The sequence below is a fragment of the Chiloscyllium plagiosum genome, unplaced genomic scaffold (genome assembly GCF_037043375.1).
Source record: "Chiloscyllium plagiosum isolate Xiang-an unplaced genomic scaffold, Cpla_swu_hap1 HiC_scaffold_6, whole genome shotgun sequence".
Taxonomy (NCBI): Eukaryota; Metazoa; Chordata; class Chondrichthyes; order Orectolobiformes; family Hemiscylliidae; genus Chiloscyllium; species Chiloscyllium plagiosum.
Window position 1 is genome coordinate 70,956,034 of NW_028270144.1, and position 18,475 is coordinate 70,974,508.

General features: G+C 43.1%; 2 protein-coding genes across 15 annotated transcripts in view; one reads left to right on the forward strand and one right to left on the reverse strand.

Annotated features, from left to right (window-relative positions):
• LOC122550642 (uncharacterized) overlaps positions 1-7,179 on the reverse strand; it is a 119,821-nt gene extending 112,642 nt beyond the window's left edge. For 8 of the 11 annotated variants that reach the window (XM_087988109.1, XM_087988103.1, XM_087988108.1 and 5 more), the window contains exons 1-2: positions 6,969-7,179; positions 2,766-2,841 (exon numbers count right to left, since the gene is read on the reverse strand). In XM_087988109.1, coding sequence (XP_087844235.1) covers positions 2,766-2,841; positions 6,969-7,068 — 176 coding nt within the window. In that variant the 5' untranslated portion in view covers positions 7,069-7,179. The remainder of the gene's footprint in view (positions 1-2,765; positions 2,842-6,968) is intronic. The other 3 variants (XR_015757427.1, XR_015757428.1, XR_015757426.1) reach the window with 3 other exon arrangements.
• Positions 7,180-7,194: 15 nt separating this feature from the next.
• Positions 7,195-18,475, forward strand: part of LOC122550643 (neuronal PAS domain-containing protein 2-like) — a 122,124-nt gene continuing 110,843 nt past the window's right edge. Inside the window, exons 1-2 of one of the 4 annotated variants that reach the window (XM_087988096.1) lie at positions 7,195-7,331; positions 7,624-7,826. The gene's annotated coding sequence lies outside the window, so the exon portion shown is untranslated. Of the gene's footprint in view, positions 7,332-7,386; positions 7,827-13,921; positions 14,051-18,475 lie in introns of those variants that run through there. The other 3 variants (XM_087988095.1, XM_043691704.2, XM_043691702.2) reach the window with 3 other exon arrangements.

The window sequence follows — 18,475 nt, forward strand, 5'->3', positions numbered from 1 at the left end:
CCGCAATTTCCCCCCCGACGTGGTCGACGATGCCCCCCACCGTATCTCTTCCACTTCCCGCTCCTCCGCCCTTGAGCCCCGCCCTTCCAACCGCCACCAGGACAGAACCCCACTGGTCCTCACCTACCACCCCATCAATCTCCATGTACAGCGCATCATCCGCCGTCATTTCCGCCACCTCCAAACGGACCCCACCACCAAGGATATATTTCCCTCCCCTCTCCTATCAGCTTTCCTTAAAGACCACTCCCTCCGTGACTCCCTTGTCAGATCCACACCCCCCACCAATCCAACCTCCACTCCCGGCATCTTCCCCGCAACCGCAGAAGGTACAAGACTTGCGCCCACACCTCCCCCCTCACCTCCCTCTAAGGCCCCAAAGGAAACTTCCATATCCGCCACAGATTCACCTGCACCTCCACACACATCATCTATTGCATCCTCTGCACCCGATGTGGCCTCCTCTATATTGGGGAGACAGGCCGGCTACTTGCGGAGCGTTTCAGAGAACACCTCTGGGACGCCCGGACCAACCAACCCAACCACCCTGTGGCTCAACACTTCAACTCCCCCTCCCACTCCACCAAGGATATGCAGGTCTTTGGATTCCTCCATCGCCAGACCATAGCAACATGACGGTTGGAGGAAGAGCGCCTCATCTTCCGCCTAGGAACCCTCCAACCACAAGGGATGAACTCGGATTTCACCAGTTTCCTCATTTCCCCTCCCCCCACCTTGTCTCAGTCAAATCCATCGAACTCAGCACCGCCTTCCTAACCTGCAATCTTCTTCCTGACCTCTCCGCCCCCAACCCAGTCTGACCTATCACCCTCACCTTGACCTCTTTCCACCTATCGCGTTTCTGACGCCCCTCCCCCAAGTCCCTCCTCCCTACCTTTTATCTTAGCCAGCTGGACAAACTTTCCTCATTCCTGAAGAAGGGCTTATGCCCGAAACGTCGATTCTCCTGTTCCCTGGATGCTGCCTGACGTGCTGCGCTTCTCCAGCAACACATTTTCAGCCCTATTCTTTGCAGTCAAACAAAACTTTGGACCTTTTGCACTGAAGAAAGCACTGTGGAGACAGCCAATTACTGCTGCATCCCCGTGGAAACTGCCTGACTAATAAGAGCTGACTTTGGTCCAAATTTAATCAGTTAATTAAGATTGTTAACATGCATTGTTGCATCTCCTTCTGACCATAGTGCAAAAATCAACACCAATCTCTCATGCTTTATATATTATTCTTTCCATTCTAAGTTGGTTCACTTACATTTCAGTCTTGATGAGTGCTGAATAAAAAGATTTGACTTCATAATCTCTTTTTAGCGATGTTTAGTAGTGAATATGTTGCTCAGATAAATGTCACACAGTTGACTGATGCATTGTCCAGCAGGGTCAAGATAAATATTTCATTGCAAGCGATCCCAGCTCATAATAATGCTGGACAAAGTCAGGTGCAGAATGAAACCTGCTTTGTTAGATCATATAAAAGCAAGGTACTGTATTCATTAGAAATCTAAAACAAGAACATAAAGTGCTGTAGGAAATAAGCAGATCTGACAGCATTTGTGAAACCAGATTCCAGATAAGTCACATGTGTCATCTTTTTGTTGGTCTGTGGTAGTTAGTCATTGAAACATATTCACACAAGAGACTGCGGATGTAACTTAACAACTGAACATAAGTGAGGGGTAGAGTTGCAGGAGAGTGAATGAGAGCCCCTATTAAGTCAGGTCTTGGGAGAGGAGTTGGGAGGCCCTTTGAGTCCACAGGCTTTGAGCAAAGAAAATGTGGATCGGGAAGGATGGTGTTGGGTCAGGTCAGAGGAGGATGCTCAGAGTTCAATGGGAGTTGGGTGCCAGTTACAGGGAGTGTAATTTTGAGTAAAGAGTTGTGTTCAAGTGGGAATGGTCAATGGGAGGCAGGAATTGGTGATGGGTGTTGCGTCAGGTCCGGGGATGTCTGGTGTTAGATAATGTAGCCATGGGTTGTGTTCAGAGTTGGTTGTTGGTTCCCAGACAGGTCAGGTGCCATGTTTCAATTGGGTTGGCATCCCAAAAGTTTTGTGGGATCAGTACTGAGACAGGAAATTGTGTCAGTTTAATAGGAGCAGATTTTAATTCCTCTAATGTTTCCTGGCTAACTATTCAAGTAAATCAGTTAAAACTACCTAGATTCTCCGATTCTAAATATCGGACTGTTTTGAAGAATTTCTCATCCCACGTAATTGCACTTTGCAAGTTTAAATTTCTTGGGCTATTGCAACAGAGTTAGCTCTGTCAGGACTTTTGCACTTTCCTGACATGCAGATCCAATCTTTGTTTCAATAATGACAATCAGAAAACTTGGGTCATTATGTTCACAGGCCCAGAATGCCTTATGAATACCGTTCATGTGAAGATCATCAAAGACCAACAGTATATAATTCATCAGGGCAACTTTTGCCAGCAGGCAAGTCCACAATGGTAGAAAATATTTCAGATGCAATAGTTTGGTATACTGAAGCATGGAAGTGCAAAACACAATTTACAAATTCACATTTCAGCTTTTCTCTTCATTTTTCTCACAAAAAATCTGGGGATACATTATGGATAAAAGTTTTGCTTTGAACATAGATGCACACATTTAAAATGATATAGGTTGTTAACATTCAACATGAACTGAAGTCAAATATACAAGAGATATGAAGCAATTCATTATCTTGTCTCAAATTAATAAACATTCAAATCCAGTGTCATAGAGATGTACAACACGGAAACAGACCTTTCAGTCCAACTCATCCATGCCGACCAGACATCGGGTGAGAATGTTTCTGTTGGTTTGAACACATCCAGGATTTCTGCAGGAAAGGGATAGCTGATTTAATAGACACCTGGTAAAAACATCAGGGTGAGTGACCACAAGAGCATTCAGGTCATCAAGTCTGCTTCATTGTTTAATGAGACCACAGCTGATCTGATAATCCTCAATTCCAATTTACTGCCTTAACCCAATAATCCTTGACTTTCTTAATGATTAGAAATCGCTCTATCTCAGCCTTGACTATACTTATCAGCCCTATCAAGAGCTCACTGCAGTAAAGAATTCCATAGATTCATTCTCCTTGGAAGAGCAGAATTTCCTACTCATCTCTGACTTAAACAGCACCCTGAAATTATGCCCTCTAGTCCTAGGCTTTCCCCACAAGCGGAAGCAACTTCTGCCCATCTACCCTGTCGAAGAGTTTTATATATTAGATCTCCTCTCATTCTTCTAATTTCCAAAGAGTATAAGGTCAACCTACTCAATCTTTCCTCATAAAAAAATTGCTCCATATGCAAGATCAAACTGATGAACGTTCTTTGGACAGCCTCCAATTCCAGTTTATCTTTCCTTCAGTAAGAGGCCAAACCCTGTTCAGAATATTCTAGCTGTGATCTGACTAGAGCCTTGGGTAGTTCAGCAAGAGTTCTGCATTTTTATACTCTATTCCCTCTAGAATAAAGGCCAACATTTCATTTGCTTTCTCTATTACCCACTAAAATTGGATGCAAGTTTTTTTGTGATTCATTCACCATAACCCCAAATCCCTCTGTGTTTCACCTTTCTACAATCTTTCCCCATTTAAACAATATTCAGCTCCTCTACCCTTCCTGCCAAAATGAGTAATATCACATTGTCCCACGTTGTATTCTGTCTGCCAAATTTTCACAAACTTACTAAACCTGTTTCTCTGCTTCTATCAATTCTATGTGTCATCTTTACTACTTGTTTTCCCACCTAATTTATGTTATTTCCAAACTTAGCAATTGTGCATTCACTTTCCCCATCAAAGTCATTAAGATATATCGTAAATAATTGTAGCCCCAGCACAGATCCTGAGACACTTCACCAGTTAGACTACCATCCTGAAAATGTCCCTGTAAACCAACACTGTCTTCTGCTAATTATTCAACCCTCTATCCATGATGACATCCTACCCCACAACACCTTTGATCTTGACTTATTAAATAGCCTTAATTGTAGTATCTCATTGAATACCTTTTGGAAATCCAATATATTACAACTATTGGTTCTGCTTTATCTACCCTGCTTGCTATCTCCCAAAGAACTGTAATAGATTTACCAGGAATGATTTTCCCTTCATGATGTCATGTTAATGTTACTTGATTACGTGTTTCTAAATGTTCTACTATTACATTGTTTGTAATAGACTTTAACATTTTCCCAAAAATAGAGGTTAGGCTAACTGGTCTATGGTCACCTATTTTTTGTCCCACTCTGGTTTTGAGTAAGTGTGTTACTTTGTCAATTTTACAATTCTGTGGGACTAAAATCTAGAACCTAACAGTTATTCAAAGTTTATTACTAAAGCATTCACTATCACTGTAGCAACTTCTTTAAAACACTAGGATGCAATCCATCAAGGTCAGGGAACTTAATGGCCTTTAGTCCCATTAGTTTCCCCAATACTTTTTTCTCCAGTGATAGCTGTTGTGTTGTTGCCTACTCCCCATCACCTCTCCCCTTTAATCCCTTGGTTTGCCACCGCTTCCTTAGGACTGAATTTACAAAGATACAGAGAGACTTGGCCATACAGAAGTTGGATAGAGGATTATGAGAGGCCTTTAAGGATGAGATAACCAGAGTTTGGAGACAATATGTTCCTGTCAGTGTGAAGGAAACGATTTGTTGATGTAAGGAATGTTGGATGACCCGAGAAATTGACGCTCTGGTCAAGAAAAAGGAGACATTTATCAGGTATAATGGCCAGGATAAAGTGAATCTCTATAAGAGTTTAAGGGCAATAGGAGTATCTTAAGAGGAATATCAGTAGGGCAAAAAGGGTATATGATTTAGCTTTGGCAAAAAGAGCTAAGAAGAATCCAAAGAGATTCTATAAATATAATAGGGGCAAAAGAGTAATTAGGGAGAGAATAGAAACCCTTAAAGATCAACAAGACCATCTATGGGTGGAACCATAGGAGACAGGTGAGATACTAAATGAGTATTTCGTGTTAGTAGTTACTGGAGAGAAGGATATAGAAGCTAGAGAACTTGGGCAAATAAATAGTGATATCTTGAAAAGTGTCAACATTATAGAAGAGGAATTGCTGGAGGTCTTAAAAGGTATCAAGGTAGATAAATCCCCAGGACTTGATCAGGTATTTCCCAGAATTTTGTGGGAGGCTAGGGAAGAGATTGCTGGGCCCCTTACTGAAATACTTGTATCATTGGATAGCCATGGGTGAGGTGCCAGAAGACTGGAGATTGGCTAATGTGGAGCCATTATTTCAGAAAGGCTGTAAGGAGAAGCCAGGGAACTTTAGACCGGTGAGCCTGATGTTAGTGGTGGGTAAGTTGTTGGAGGGGATTCTGTGGGACAGGATTTACATGCATTTGGACTGGCAAAGACTGATTAGGGATAGTGAACATGGCTTTGTGCATGGCAAGTCGTGTCTCACTAACTTGAATGAGTTTTTTGAAGAGGTGACAAAGAAGATTTATGAAAGCAGCATGGTAGACATTATCTATATGGACTTCAGCAAGGTGTTTGACAAGTTTCCACATGGTAGGCTGGTTAGCAAGGTTAGATTACATGGGATATAGGGGAGCTAGCCAACTGGATATAAAATTGGTCTGAAGGTAGGAGACAGTGGGTGGTGGAAAGATGTTTTCTGGACCGCAGGCCTGTGACCAGTAGTGTGGAAAAAGGATCAGTGCTGGGTCCACTATATTTTGTCATTTATATAAATGAATATATGAGGTATGGTTAGTAAGTTTACAGATGACAGCAAAATAGGTGGACAGCGAAGAAGATTATTTCAGAGTACAACAGGACTTGATCAGATGGGCCAATAGGCTCATGAGTGGGAGGTAGAGTTTAATTTAGACAAATGTGAGGTGTTCCATTTTGGTAAGGTAAACCACAGCAGGTCTTATTGAGTAAATGGTAATATCCTGGTGAGGGCTGTTGGACAGAGAGACTTCATATGCTTTGTTCCTTGAAAGTGGAGTTGCAAATAGACAAGGTAGTGAAGAAGGTGTTTGACACACTTGCCTTCATTGATCATAACGGTGAGCGGGGAGGTCATGTTGTGGCCATGCAGGACTTTGGTTGAGGCCTTTCCTGGAATACTGCCTACAATTCTGGTCACCCTTCTCTCGGAAGGATTTTGTTAAACTTGAGAGGGTGCAGAAAAGATTCACTAGGACGTTGCTGGGAATGGAGTGGTTGAGCTACTGGGACAGACCTAATAGGCTGGGACTATTCTCCCTGGAGCATCAGAGGTTGAAGCTTATAGAGTTTTATAAAATCATGGGAGGCTCAATTGGAAAAAAAAAGCAATGCCAAAAAAGATTTGTCATCCAGGACAGCGTCAGGATTTCACGGTTTTTCTCACGGTTTTAAAAAGATAGTCGTAACAAACGAGTGTAATTTGGTCTGTATGAATATCTGCCAGTTATGAAGTCCAGCGGATTAAAACTTCGCTAGAATTGCGAAATGTCATTGCACATAAACATTAACCCCCATGGTTATGTCCACAGATGCTGCCTGCCCTGAGCCCATTGCGTCCAACCAGCACTGGACCCTAAATCAGTGACTAGCTCATACTAGAAGAATTTGACCCATCATCGAAAAACGTGCTTCCATGTTTATCGCGAACAATTCAACTCCAGCCACATTGTCTTCCACAAGTTGCGGAAAGCAACATGATAGTGCTGCAGGAACCACTGAGTTAAGTAGGGGAGTGTGCTCCAGTGAAACTGCTTGTTTAACTTGCCCATCCACTGCACTTGTCAAAGTCTGCTCGCTGATGGCTACTTTCATTTCAAAATTCCAAAATCTGCTGTCAAAAATACTGGACAAATCGTTTAAACGTTAGCCGATCGCTGCCGTGTTTTTGAAACGTCGTAACTTCTTACATAAGGAGTGGCTAATTTCAGCGCAGTGACGGAAGAAGCTTGCACAGTGAAATAACTGACCTACTTTCCAAAAAGAGAAAAAAACCCGCACTCCATCGTGCAGCGGCGTCAATGCGCTGTCATCTCGGAGTGAACCAAATTGCAGGGTGCAGCTTTTCATTTCTCTGCCGGGCAGTTGCCCCGCGCATATTTTTTCTTCCCTGATTTCCGCAGCCAGCTCCTGTTGAGAGATGAATAATTCTTCGCAGAGGGTCCGGCTGTGCTGAGCCAAACGCCCCGACGTGCCCAGAATGATAACACAGCTCGAACCACAAGAACCTTCCTCCCTGCTGCAGATCCCTCTTGGCTCCGTTCACTGGACCCGCGCCTGTCTCCTCCCACAGGAGCCAGAAAAAGGTCACAGATGTTTGGAAAAATATTTAGGTCAGTGGATCATTTCCTCCTCTTCCAGTCAGAGGACGGTGGGGGGGCGGGGGAGGAACCAATTTACAATCCGACAACACTGAGAGGGGGAAGGAAGAACAAAAAACTCTCTGACCTACTTAACGTTTATTTATCCCAATTTGTTTTTGTGTCAGTTTTCCTTGATCATCACTTTCTGCGAAGAGTGACAGAATTGGATTGATTATATAATCGGTTCCTTTTTTTAAATGCGCTTCTTTTGCCGTTTACTGGTTTCTATGGTGATTCGGATTTCACTGTTTTGGTTGCCCAGGTTTAGTCTCCTGCCTTGAGATGTATTTCCAACATGAGAGAGAACGGCAAGAGAGCATGTAGGAGCGCAGGTTTCCTGGTGAGCTGCAGCCTCCCGGTAGTGCCCAGTGGCTGAGCACAGACCGACTCAACTGACAGCAGCAGCGGCGGTGGCAGAGGCTCGCCCATGTGGAGACACACGGCAGGTGTCAGCAACGGCAGGAGGTAAACCTCAACCACCCTTCCCCTCTCACTCACCTTTCCGCTCTCACTCAGCACAGTCACCCTTCCCCTCTCACCTCAACCACCCTTCCCCTCTCACTCACCTTTCCGCTCTCACTCAGCACAGTCACCCTTCCCCTCTCACCTCAACCACCCTTCCCCTCTCACTCACCTTTCCGCTCTCACTCAGCACAGTCACCCTTCCCCTCTCACCTCAACCACCCTTCCCCTCTCACTCACCTTTCCGCTCTCACTCAGCACAGTCACCCTTCCCCTCTCACCTCAACCACCCTTCCACCCTCACTCACCTCAGTCACCCTCCCCCCTCACTCACCTCAGTCACCCTTCCCCCTCACTCACCTCAGTCACCCTTCCCCCCTCACTCACCTCAATCATCCTTCCCCCTCACTCACCTCAATCATCCTTCCCTCCTCACTCACCTCAGTCACCCTTCCCCCTCACTCACCTCAATCATCCTTCCCCCTCACTCACCTCAATCATCCTTCCCTCCTCACTCACCTCAGTTACCCATCCCCCCCACTCACCTGCCACCCTTCCCCTCGCACTGACCTCAGCCATCCATCCCCACTCACTCACCTCAGTCACCCTTCCCTCTCTCACTCACCTCAGTCACCCTTCCCTCTCTCACTCACCTCAGTCATCCTTCCCCCTCACTCACCTCAGTCACCCTTCCCCTTGCACTGACCTCAGCCATCGTTCCCTCTCTCACTCACCTCAATCATCCTTCCCCCTCACTCACCTCAATCATCCTTCCCCCTCACTCACCTCAATCATCCTTCCCTCCTCACTCACCTCAGTCACCCTTCCCCCCTCACTCACCTCAATCATCCTTCCCCCTCACTCACCTCAATCATCCTTCCCTCCTCACTCACCTCAGTCACCCTTCCCTCTCTCACTCACCTCAGTCATCCTTCCCCCCTCATTCACCTCAGTCATCCTTCCCCCCTCACTCACCTCAGTCACCCTTCCCCTCGCACTGACCTCAGCCATCCTTCCCCACTCACTCACCTCAGTCACCCTTCCCTCTCTCACTCACCTCAGTCATCCTTCCCCCTCACTCACCTCAATCACCCTTCCCCCTCACTCACCTCAACCACCCTTTCCCCCTTCACTCACCTCAGTCACCCTTCCCCCCTCACTCACTTCAGTCATCCTTCCCCCTCACTCACCTCAGTCACCCTTCCCCTCGCACTGACCTCAGTCATCCTTCCCCCCTCACTCACTTCAGTCATCCTTCCCCCTCACTCACCTCAGTCACCCTTCCCCTCGCACTGACCTCAGCCATCCTTCCCCCCTCACTCATCTGTCACCTTTCCCCCTCACTCACTTCGGTCATCCTTCCCCCTCACTCACATCAGTCACCCTTCCCCTCGCACTGACCTCAGCCATCCTTCCCCACTCACTCAGCACAGTTACCCTTCCCCACTCACTCACCTCAACTATCATTCCTTTCTGCCTGTTTCGGCACCCCAAATATTCTGGTGAATAACAGCTTTCCGACCGTGTAGATTTAAGCGGAACTTTTAAAAACTCTTGCCTTAATGTTATGCATCTATCTATTCGGACTGCTGTTTATCTGTTGTTTTCGTGTGTGAAATCTTCAGTGACATTTCATAACTTCGCGTGGGCGGTGTTGTGAAAATTCATTCTTGCTTCTCGCTGATGGTCTGCAGCAAACATATTAATCCAGACCTATGGGTGAATTTTCAATGCTGAATGTCACGCTCAAATTACAGAGTTGAGTAATTACTGAGTTTCATTCGGTTTCCGTGTTATCTAACAAATAAATCCATAAAACTTACATATTTGTGGTATTGGTGCAATTGAGATTGCTGTACTTGTTATTATTTTCGCGGATTGCATATGTGAATGAATGGATGCATGTGAAGCCTGTTAGTCGTTTACTGCCGAGATACTATAATAACGGCAACATTTCTTTTTGAAATGTGTAGCAAATGAGCGTGTTTCAAAATGTTGCGCTTATAACCGTATAATTTAAAATAAATCGAACCCCTTTAAAAAATTATGTTTATTTATCTGAATTTATAGATGACGATACTGCCTTCATTCTCTCACTATCTTCATATTCATTCATACTCTTTGATGTTGCTTACCTTTTATATAACTATAAAGTTAAATCCATTTTAAGTTTGAAAATATCTACATTTTGTTTTGAACTTCATAGTTTCATTATCATTGCTGATTACAATCAATCATCTTCACTAATAAGTGATTGCAATAACTGTGAGGAACTGGTAGTTACTCTCAAAAATATATATGCAGTACTTTCACTGCCAATATGTAAAGGTCCTGGATATTAAGTGCCTGAGGCACACTGAAAGAAAGATCCCACTCCAATTTCACCTTTGTTAAAGGTCAGCTGATCTTATTGGACTGCAACAACCCGCTTCAGTTCTAACAAGCTAGAGTAGGGGAAAAGTGCTACAATCCCATGTAGTTGTAATTGAATGACCTGTTTTAAAATGTGTGTATTGATATTAAATGAGGACATGAACAGGCTAAATCATAATGCTGTTCGCAGTTAATGTTCACATGAGAACTTGGGCAAAGTAGTGTGGCACTTGAAAGAGAAGGAAACAAGCTGGTCATATTATGTAAGTATTTATAATTCATGTGAAACCTTGTTTAGCATTATTTGCAGAGGTGCCCAGATATGTCTTGAGCACAAAAGGCAGGACAAATTCAACCCAGCCAGTTAACGTTCTCTCCAACATCAGTAATGTGACAGAAGGAGTTGTCAATAATGCTATCAACCAAAAGTAGCACAGGAATGACATTCTCACTGATGCTCAGTTTGGAATCTTTCAGGCCCATTCACTTCCTGATCACATTACAGCCTTGGGTCACAGCCTTTGTGGGCGGCACGGTGGCACAGTAGTTAGCACTGCTGCTTCACAGTTTAGAGACCCGGGTTCAATACCCGCCTCAGGCGACTGACTGTGTGGAGTTTGCACGTTCTCCCCGTGTCTGCGTGGGTTTCCTCCGGGTGCTCCGGTTTCCTCCCACAGTCCAAAGATGTGCAGGTCAGGTGAATTGGCCATGCTAAATTGCCTGTAGTGTTAGGTAAGGGGTAAATGTAGGGGTATGGGTGGGTTGTGCTTCGGCGGGGCGGTGTGGACTTGTTGGCCCGAAGGGCCTGTTTCCACACTGTAAGTAATCTAATCTAAAAACATAGCCAAAAGAGCAATGACCATCTCCAACAAGGGAGAATCTAACTACCCTTGATGTCAATGGCATTACCCCACTATCAAGATGAATAGTTGCCATTGATCAGAAACTAAATGCATAAAGCCATATCAGTGAATCACAACATTGTTTCAAAGGTTACTTGACCCATTGTGTCTGCACTCACTCTCTGAGCATTATGACTTCATGCCATTGTCTTGGTTTGTCCCCATTGATTTTTGTATTCTATTATAAAAAACATCTAATGGCCTCTTAAATGCCTCAGTTTGAACCAACCTCCACTGCACTTCCAGGCAGTGTATTCCAAAGTTTTTTTTCACACATAACATTTGCATAAACTTTGTGCCCTCCTGTTTTTGATCTTTTTACGAGCAGCAACAATATTTCCCTGTCTTCTCCAGCTAGACCTGTATTAATTTTGAAAACTTCTATCAATTCTCCTCTTAGTAGTATCCTCTCCATGGTTAGAAGAACAGGTTAGACACTAAGAATTTGACAGCAAGTAGCTCATCTCCTGTCTCCCATTGGCTGACCACTATACACAAGGCTGATGTCAGGAATGTGATGCAAAACTCTGCATTTGCTGCATGGGTGCAGCTCCAACAACACTCAAGAACCTTGATACCATCCAGGACAAATCTGTCAGCTTGATTGGTACCATATCCATCACCTTCAATATTCACACATCTACAAGACTCCTTGCAGTAGCATACCAAGGCTCCTTTGACACTCGTTCAAACCCACAACATCTACCACCTGCAAGGACAAGGGCACCATGGTACAGGAAGCCATTCAAGAAGTGGGCAGAGAGAAGAAAATGTAGTTGTAATTGGAGTAGTATAATTAGGGGAATAGACACTATTCTCCGTGGCCAGGATCGAGCTTCCCAAATGCTGTATTGCCTCCCTGGTGCCCAGGTTCAGAATATCTCATCTGGGCTGCAGGGAACCTGGAGTAGGAGGGCTGTCATGCTTGTTGTGGTCCATGTAGGTACATACAATATAGGTAAAAATAGGTAAGCGGTTCTGCTGAGGGATTATGAGCAGGTAGGGGCTAAATTAAAAAGCAGAACCAAAAAACTAATCTTTGTATTATTACCTGGACAAGGTACTGGCATAGATAGAGGATTGGCTGACTGGCAGAAGACAGAAAGTAGGAATAAAAGTTTTTGTGAAAATCTGTAGCTTGGGTTGGTGGTCAGAGTTGTGGTCGGGTTGCCAAGCCAGTTGATTTTTTTTGCAATGTTTCATCTCCAACTGGGTGACCCCTTCAATGTTGTGTAGCCTCCAGATGAGGGTCTTTTTCAGGATGGCAACCAGTGACTACTGGAGTTCCACAGGGGTCTGTGTTGGGACTACAACTATTCATGTTGTACATTAATGATTTGGATGAAGGAACTGAGGAGGTTGTTAAGTTTGAAGATGATAAACAGATAGATGGAAAGATGGGTAGTGTTGAGGAAGTAGGGACTTGGTAAGAGTAGGAGAGTTGGCAAAGAAATGGAAGAGAGAGGGTGTGAGGTTATGCACTTTGGTAGGAAGAATAGAGGCATAGACAATTTTCTAATCAGGGTAAGTCTTCGGAAATCTGACACACAATGGGACTATGAAGTCCTCATTCAGGTTTCTCATAAGTTTAATGTGCAGGTTTAGTTTGTATTTGCTTTCCAAACTGCCATATTAGCATTCATTTCAAGGGGGCTGGCAGACATGGCTCTGGTCAGACTGCATTTGGAATGTTGTGTACAGTGTTGGGCTCTATCTTAGGAAGGATTTGGTGGCTTTGGAGGGGGTAAAGAGGAGGATCTCAAGAATGATCTTAGAGATAAAGAGTTTGTCATGTGAGGAGCAGTTGAGGACTTTAGGTCTGTACTTGAAGGAGTTTCGCAGTATATGGGGAGATCTGATTAGAACTTTCAGACTATTGAGAGGCCTGGATATAGTGGATGAGTGAGAGAGACTAGGCATAGCCTCAGAATGAAAGACAACCCTTTAAAAAGATGAAAAGGAATTTCTTCAGCCAGAGTATGATTAATTTGTGGAACTCATTGCTGCAGAGGGCTGTGGAGGCTAAGTCATTGGGTGTATTTAAGACAGAGATAGATAGGGTCTTGATTGGTAAGGCGATCAAGGGTTATGGGGACAAGGCAGGTGAATGGGTTTAAGAAACAGATCAGCCACAATTGAATGGCGGAGTAGAACTGATGGGCTGAATGGTCCCTATATCATATGGTCTCATACACACTTCCTTCCAAATCACGTGCCTTCCTGATGTGGAACTGTATTGCCGTTCCTTTACTGTCACTATGTCAAATCCTGGAACTTTCTTAACAGCATATTTTAGTCATCTACACTGTTTGCCTTTGCAAGATGCTCATTACACTTGGTGTATATGTTTGCTCAATCATTATTTCTTAGCTAGTGCAGAATATGGACATCATTACACAGTATACATTAATTCACAATGATCCTGGATCATTTACTGATAAAGGCTTATTAAAGAGGATTGACAACTTAAATCTGTCCTTTAGATATTTGGGCTTTACCTCACATTGTTTTTCTGCAGAATGCACAGACAAGTTGCACATCAACTACACTGGTTCTAAACTAGAAATTAGACAGAGACATTTCCAAGGAAAGACTGCAATGATTTTGCTGTCTTCATTTGGAATTTGGATTAAATTAAATGTGTGCTATTCTACACAACTTCACCCATGTCCATATTTGAGAGTGCAGGTCTTAATTTCTAATTCTGTATGTGTAATTTTATTATTGCACTGTCATTTTTTAAAGCTTCATTTATCTTTATTTAAAGTAATTCCTTTTACTATTCCCTATAATTGAGGATTTATATATCTGTATCCCTCCCAGGTAACCTCACAGTCTTCCTGCACTCAAATCAACAATACATGAAATTAAATGACGGTTAAATTGCAGACATTAAGAAATAACAGAGACTTAAGGAAGACATTTTGAGCAGTGAGGTAATGGAGTTAGTTGGTAAGTTAGTGGTGAAGTCTGGGTGATTATTTTCTGTTTCTTACTATGGTTGCAATATACACTGTAAAGCAAAATTCATTTCAAAAAGTAAACGTATTTCACAACAACACATTTTTTACACTGAAGCATTTAATTTAAGCCATAACTTCTGAATGTCAGCAGTGTATGAGCTAAGAAATAACTCCTATGTTGATTGACTGCCCAAGATGCCTTATCAAACAGGCAAATAGTTTATTGTTGGACCCAACCCTGATAAAAAAGGAGTTTATTGATATACTTTTAAGATTGAAAGATGTTATCTTGCTATATGTGAAAATGTATTTTAAAATGTTATCACTTATTCTAATGTCATCAAATGATGATGCTGGATAGTTTTGTTCAAAAAAAAGCCACAGTTTGTATTTTCTTTAAATACTGGCATATTTTCTTTGGCCATGTGTCACATGCTTTAATATAATCAAATGACTCACGCTGTCCATTGTATCTGTTCTTCAGAAATATCTGGACATATAAATATCTGGACATGTGAATGGACAAAGTGAGCTAAAATATAGAGTCATAGAGATGCACAGCACGGACACAGACCCTTCGGTCAAAAGTGTTCATGCCAACCAGATATCCTAAATTAATCTAGTCCCATTTGCCAGCATTTAGCCCATATCCCTGTAAACCCTTCCTATTCATATACCCATCCAGATATCTTTTAATGTTGCAATTGTACTAGCCTCCACCACTTCCTCTGGCAGCTCGTTCCATATATGTGCCATCCTCTGTTTGAAAGAGTTACCCCTTCGGTCCCTTTTAACTCTTTCCCCTCTCACCTTAAACCTACGCTTGTTGTTCTGGACTCCCTCACCCCAAGGAAAAGACTTTGTCTATTTACCCGATCCATGCCCCTCATGATTTTGTAAACCTCTAATGGTGATATTTGTGATCATTTTATGACTGATCATTTACAATGTTTTATTAATCACAATCTATGAATTGTGATAGTAGTAAAACTGAATATCAGACTTCTAGGACACAATATTCAATAATTTGACTATTTTTGGGGCCATTAACAATAAATACTTGGAGAATTGGAAGCAGTTAGATGAAAGATGAGATTTTAAATATTTAATGTCAATAAATTTAGGTTTTAAACATTAATATTGCAAGAGTAATTTTATATTTCCACTTGAACCAGATCTAACCCACCCCTGAAATGAGTGTAATTTTGCATGCATGAATATTTTGGCATCACTGATATAAGTGAGAGAAAGAGAAGCAATAATGAATGTTGGAAGGAGAGCAGTTTCCTTGAGTATGTCCTTTCTTGTTTGGTGCCACACTGGTATTTCTAATATTATACTTGCATATTTTTAAATGAGTTATGAAAAGAGACATGGGGGTTAAAATATGCAATTAATCCACTTGTTTATTGAAATGCAGGCAACATGTCACCTTCATGACTTATCATTAGAAAGATCGCTGGATGCCTCCAGTACTGACAACACTGTGCATTAGCTGCATGCATCAGCAAAGTTCCAATAAAGTCACATTGTAACACCATTAAAACCAGCCATTCCTCTTACATAGGAGGTGCATTATGGCTGGTGTACATGCAGTCTTTCCTAATTCATTTATGCAAGGGTGTTGGTGGGTAGACCAGCATTAATTTCCCAAACCATATTGTCCTTGAAGAAGGCAGTGGGTAATCTTTTCGAACCATTGCTGTTCGTGTGGTATAGATACAGTGCTGTTGGGGAGGGAGTTCCACATTTTAACCAACAACAGTGAAATAACAGTGATATAGTTCTGAAAGGTGAATTTAACCTTTTATTCCTTCTTTAGACCTAATGAGACTTGGGTTTCTTTGTTTAAGCATGAGAGGTGTACATATCCAAAGGTATCACAAAACTCAAATCTTTATTATAAAAACAAAGGCTTTATACTGTTTTTAAAGATGCCTCAAGGATTGGTGCTGGGTCCATTATTTTTCTTCATTTACATAAATGATTTGGATGTGTGCATAAGAGGTTTGGTTAGTAAGTTTGCAGATGACACCAAAATTGGAGGTGTAGTGGACAGCGAAGAAAGTTACCTCAGATTACAACAGGATCTTGATCACAAGGATCTGTTTTGGAACCACTGCTGATTGTCATTTTTATAAATGACTTAGACGCAAGCATAGGTGAATGAATTAGTAAATTTGCAGATGACACTAAAGTAGGTTGAGTAGTGGACAGTTTGGAAGAATGTTACAGATTGCAGGGGGATTTGGATAAATTGCAGAATTGGGCTGGGAGGTGGCAAATGGAGTTCAATTCAGCTAAATGTGAGGTGATGCACTTTGGGAAGAATAACAGGAAGGCAGAGTACTGGGTCAATGGAAAGATTCTTGGTAACATGGATGTGTAGAGGGATCTTGGTAACGTGGATGTGCAGCCATGTACATAGATCCCTGAAAGTTGCCACCCAGGTGGATAATGCTGTTAAGAAGGCATACGGTGTGTTAGGTTTCACTCGTAGAGGGATTGTGTTCTGGAGCTGCAATATCATGCTGCAACTATACAAAATGCTAGTGCGACCACACTTGGAATATTGTGTACAGTTCTGGTCGCTATATTTCGGGAAGGATGTGGAAGTATTGGAAAAGGTGCAGAGGAGATTTACCAGGATGTTGCCTGGTCTGGAGGGAAGGTCTTATGAGGAAAGGCTGAGAGACTTAGGTCTGTTCTCATTGGAGAGAAGAAGGCTAAGAGGGGATTTGATAGAGACATACAAGATGATCCGAGGATTAGATAGGGTAGACAGTGAAATTCGTTTTCCTAGGATGATGACGTCAGCTTGTACGAGGGGGCATAACTACAAATTGAGGGGTGATAGATTTAAGACAGATGTCAGAGGCAGGTTCTTTTACTCAGAGAGTGGTAAGGGCATGGAATGCCCTACCTGCCAATGTAGTTAACTCAGCCACATTAGGGAGACTTAAACAATCCTTGGATAAGCACATGGATGATGATGGGATAATAGGGGGACGAGCTGAGAATAGTTCACAGGTCTACGCAACATCGAGGGCGGGAGAGCCTGTTCTGTGCTGTATTGTTCTATGTTATATGTTCTAGATGGGCCAATGGGCTGAGAAGTGGTAGATGGAGTTTAATTTAGATAAATGCGAGATGCTGCATTTGGGAAAGCAAATCTTAGCAGGACTTGTACATTTAATGGTAAAGTCCTAGGGAGTGTTGCTGAACAAGGAGACCTTGGAGTGCAGATTCATAGCCCCTTGAAAGTGGAGTCTCAGGCAATAGGATAGTGAAGAAGGCATTTGGTATGCTTTCCTTTATTGGTTAGAATATTGAGTACAGGAGTTGGGAGGTCATGTTGCAGCTGTACAGGACATTGGTTAGGCCACTGTTGGAATATTGCGTGCAATCCTGGTCTCCTTCCTATCAAAAAGATATTGTGAAACTTGAAAGGATTCAGAAAAGATTTACAAAGATGTTGCCAGGGTTGGAAGATTTGAGCTATAGGGAGAGGTTGAATAGATTGGAGCTGTTTTCCCTGGAGCATCAGAGGCTGAGGGATGACCTTATAGAGCTTTATAAAATCATGAGGGGCATGGATAGGATACATAGACAAAGTCTTTTCCCTGGTGTGGGGGAGTCCAGAACTAGAGGGCATAGGTTTAGGGTGATTAGATTACTTACAGTGTGGAAACAGGCCCTTCGGCCCAACAAGTCCACACCGCCCCGCCGAAGCGCAACCCATCCATACCCCTACATTTACCCCTTACCTAACACTACGGGCAATTTAGCATGGCCAATTCACCTGACCTGCACATTTTTGGACTGTGGGAGGAAACCGGAGCACCCGGAGGAAACCCACGCAGACACGGGGAGAACGTGCAAACTCCACACAGTCAGTCGCCTGAGGCAGGAATTGAACCCGGGTCTCTGGCGCTGTGAGGCAGCAGTGCTAACCACTGTGCCACCGTGCCGCCCACGGGTGAGAGGGGAAAGATATAAAAGAGACCTAAGGGACAGCTTTTTCACACAGAGGGTGGTATGTGTGTGAATGAACTGCCAGAGGAAGTGGTGGAGGCTGGTACAATTGCAACATTTACAAAGCATCTGGATGAGCATATGAATAGGAAATGTTGGGAGGGATATGGGGTGGGTGTTGGTAGGTGGGACTAGATTAGTTTAGGATACTGGCCGGTATGAATGAATTGGACTGAAGGGTCTGTTTCCATGCCTACATCTCCATGACTCGATGACTCCATACAACTTCATTTCAACTACTTCTACAAATAATAATTTCCACATAAGAGATTAGACAATTATCCAGCCATATCTCCACCTAACAGTGTTCACAAGAGTCACAGAGGGTCGGTGCAGACCGCAATAGTGAGTGTGTCTTGCAAGGAATATACACTGCTGC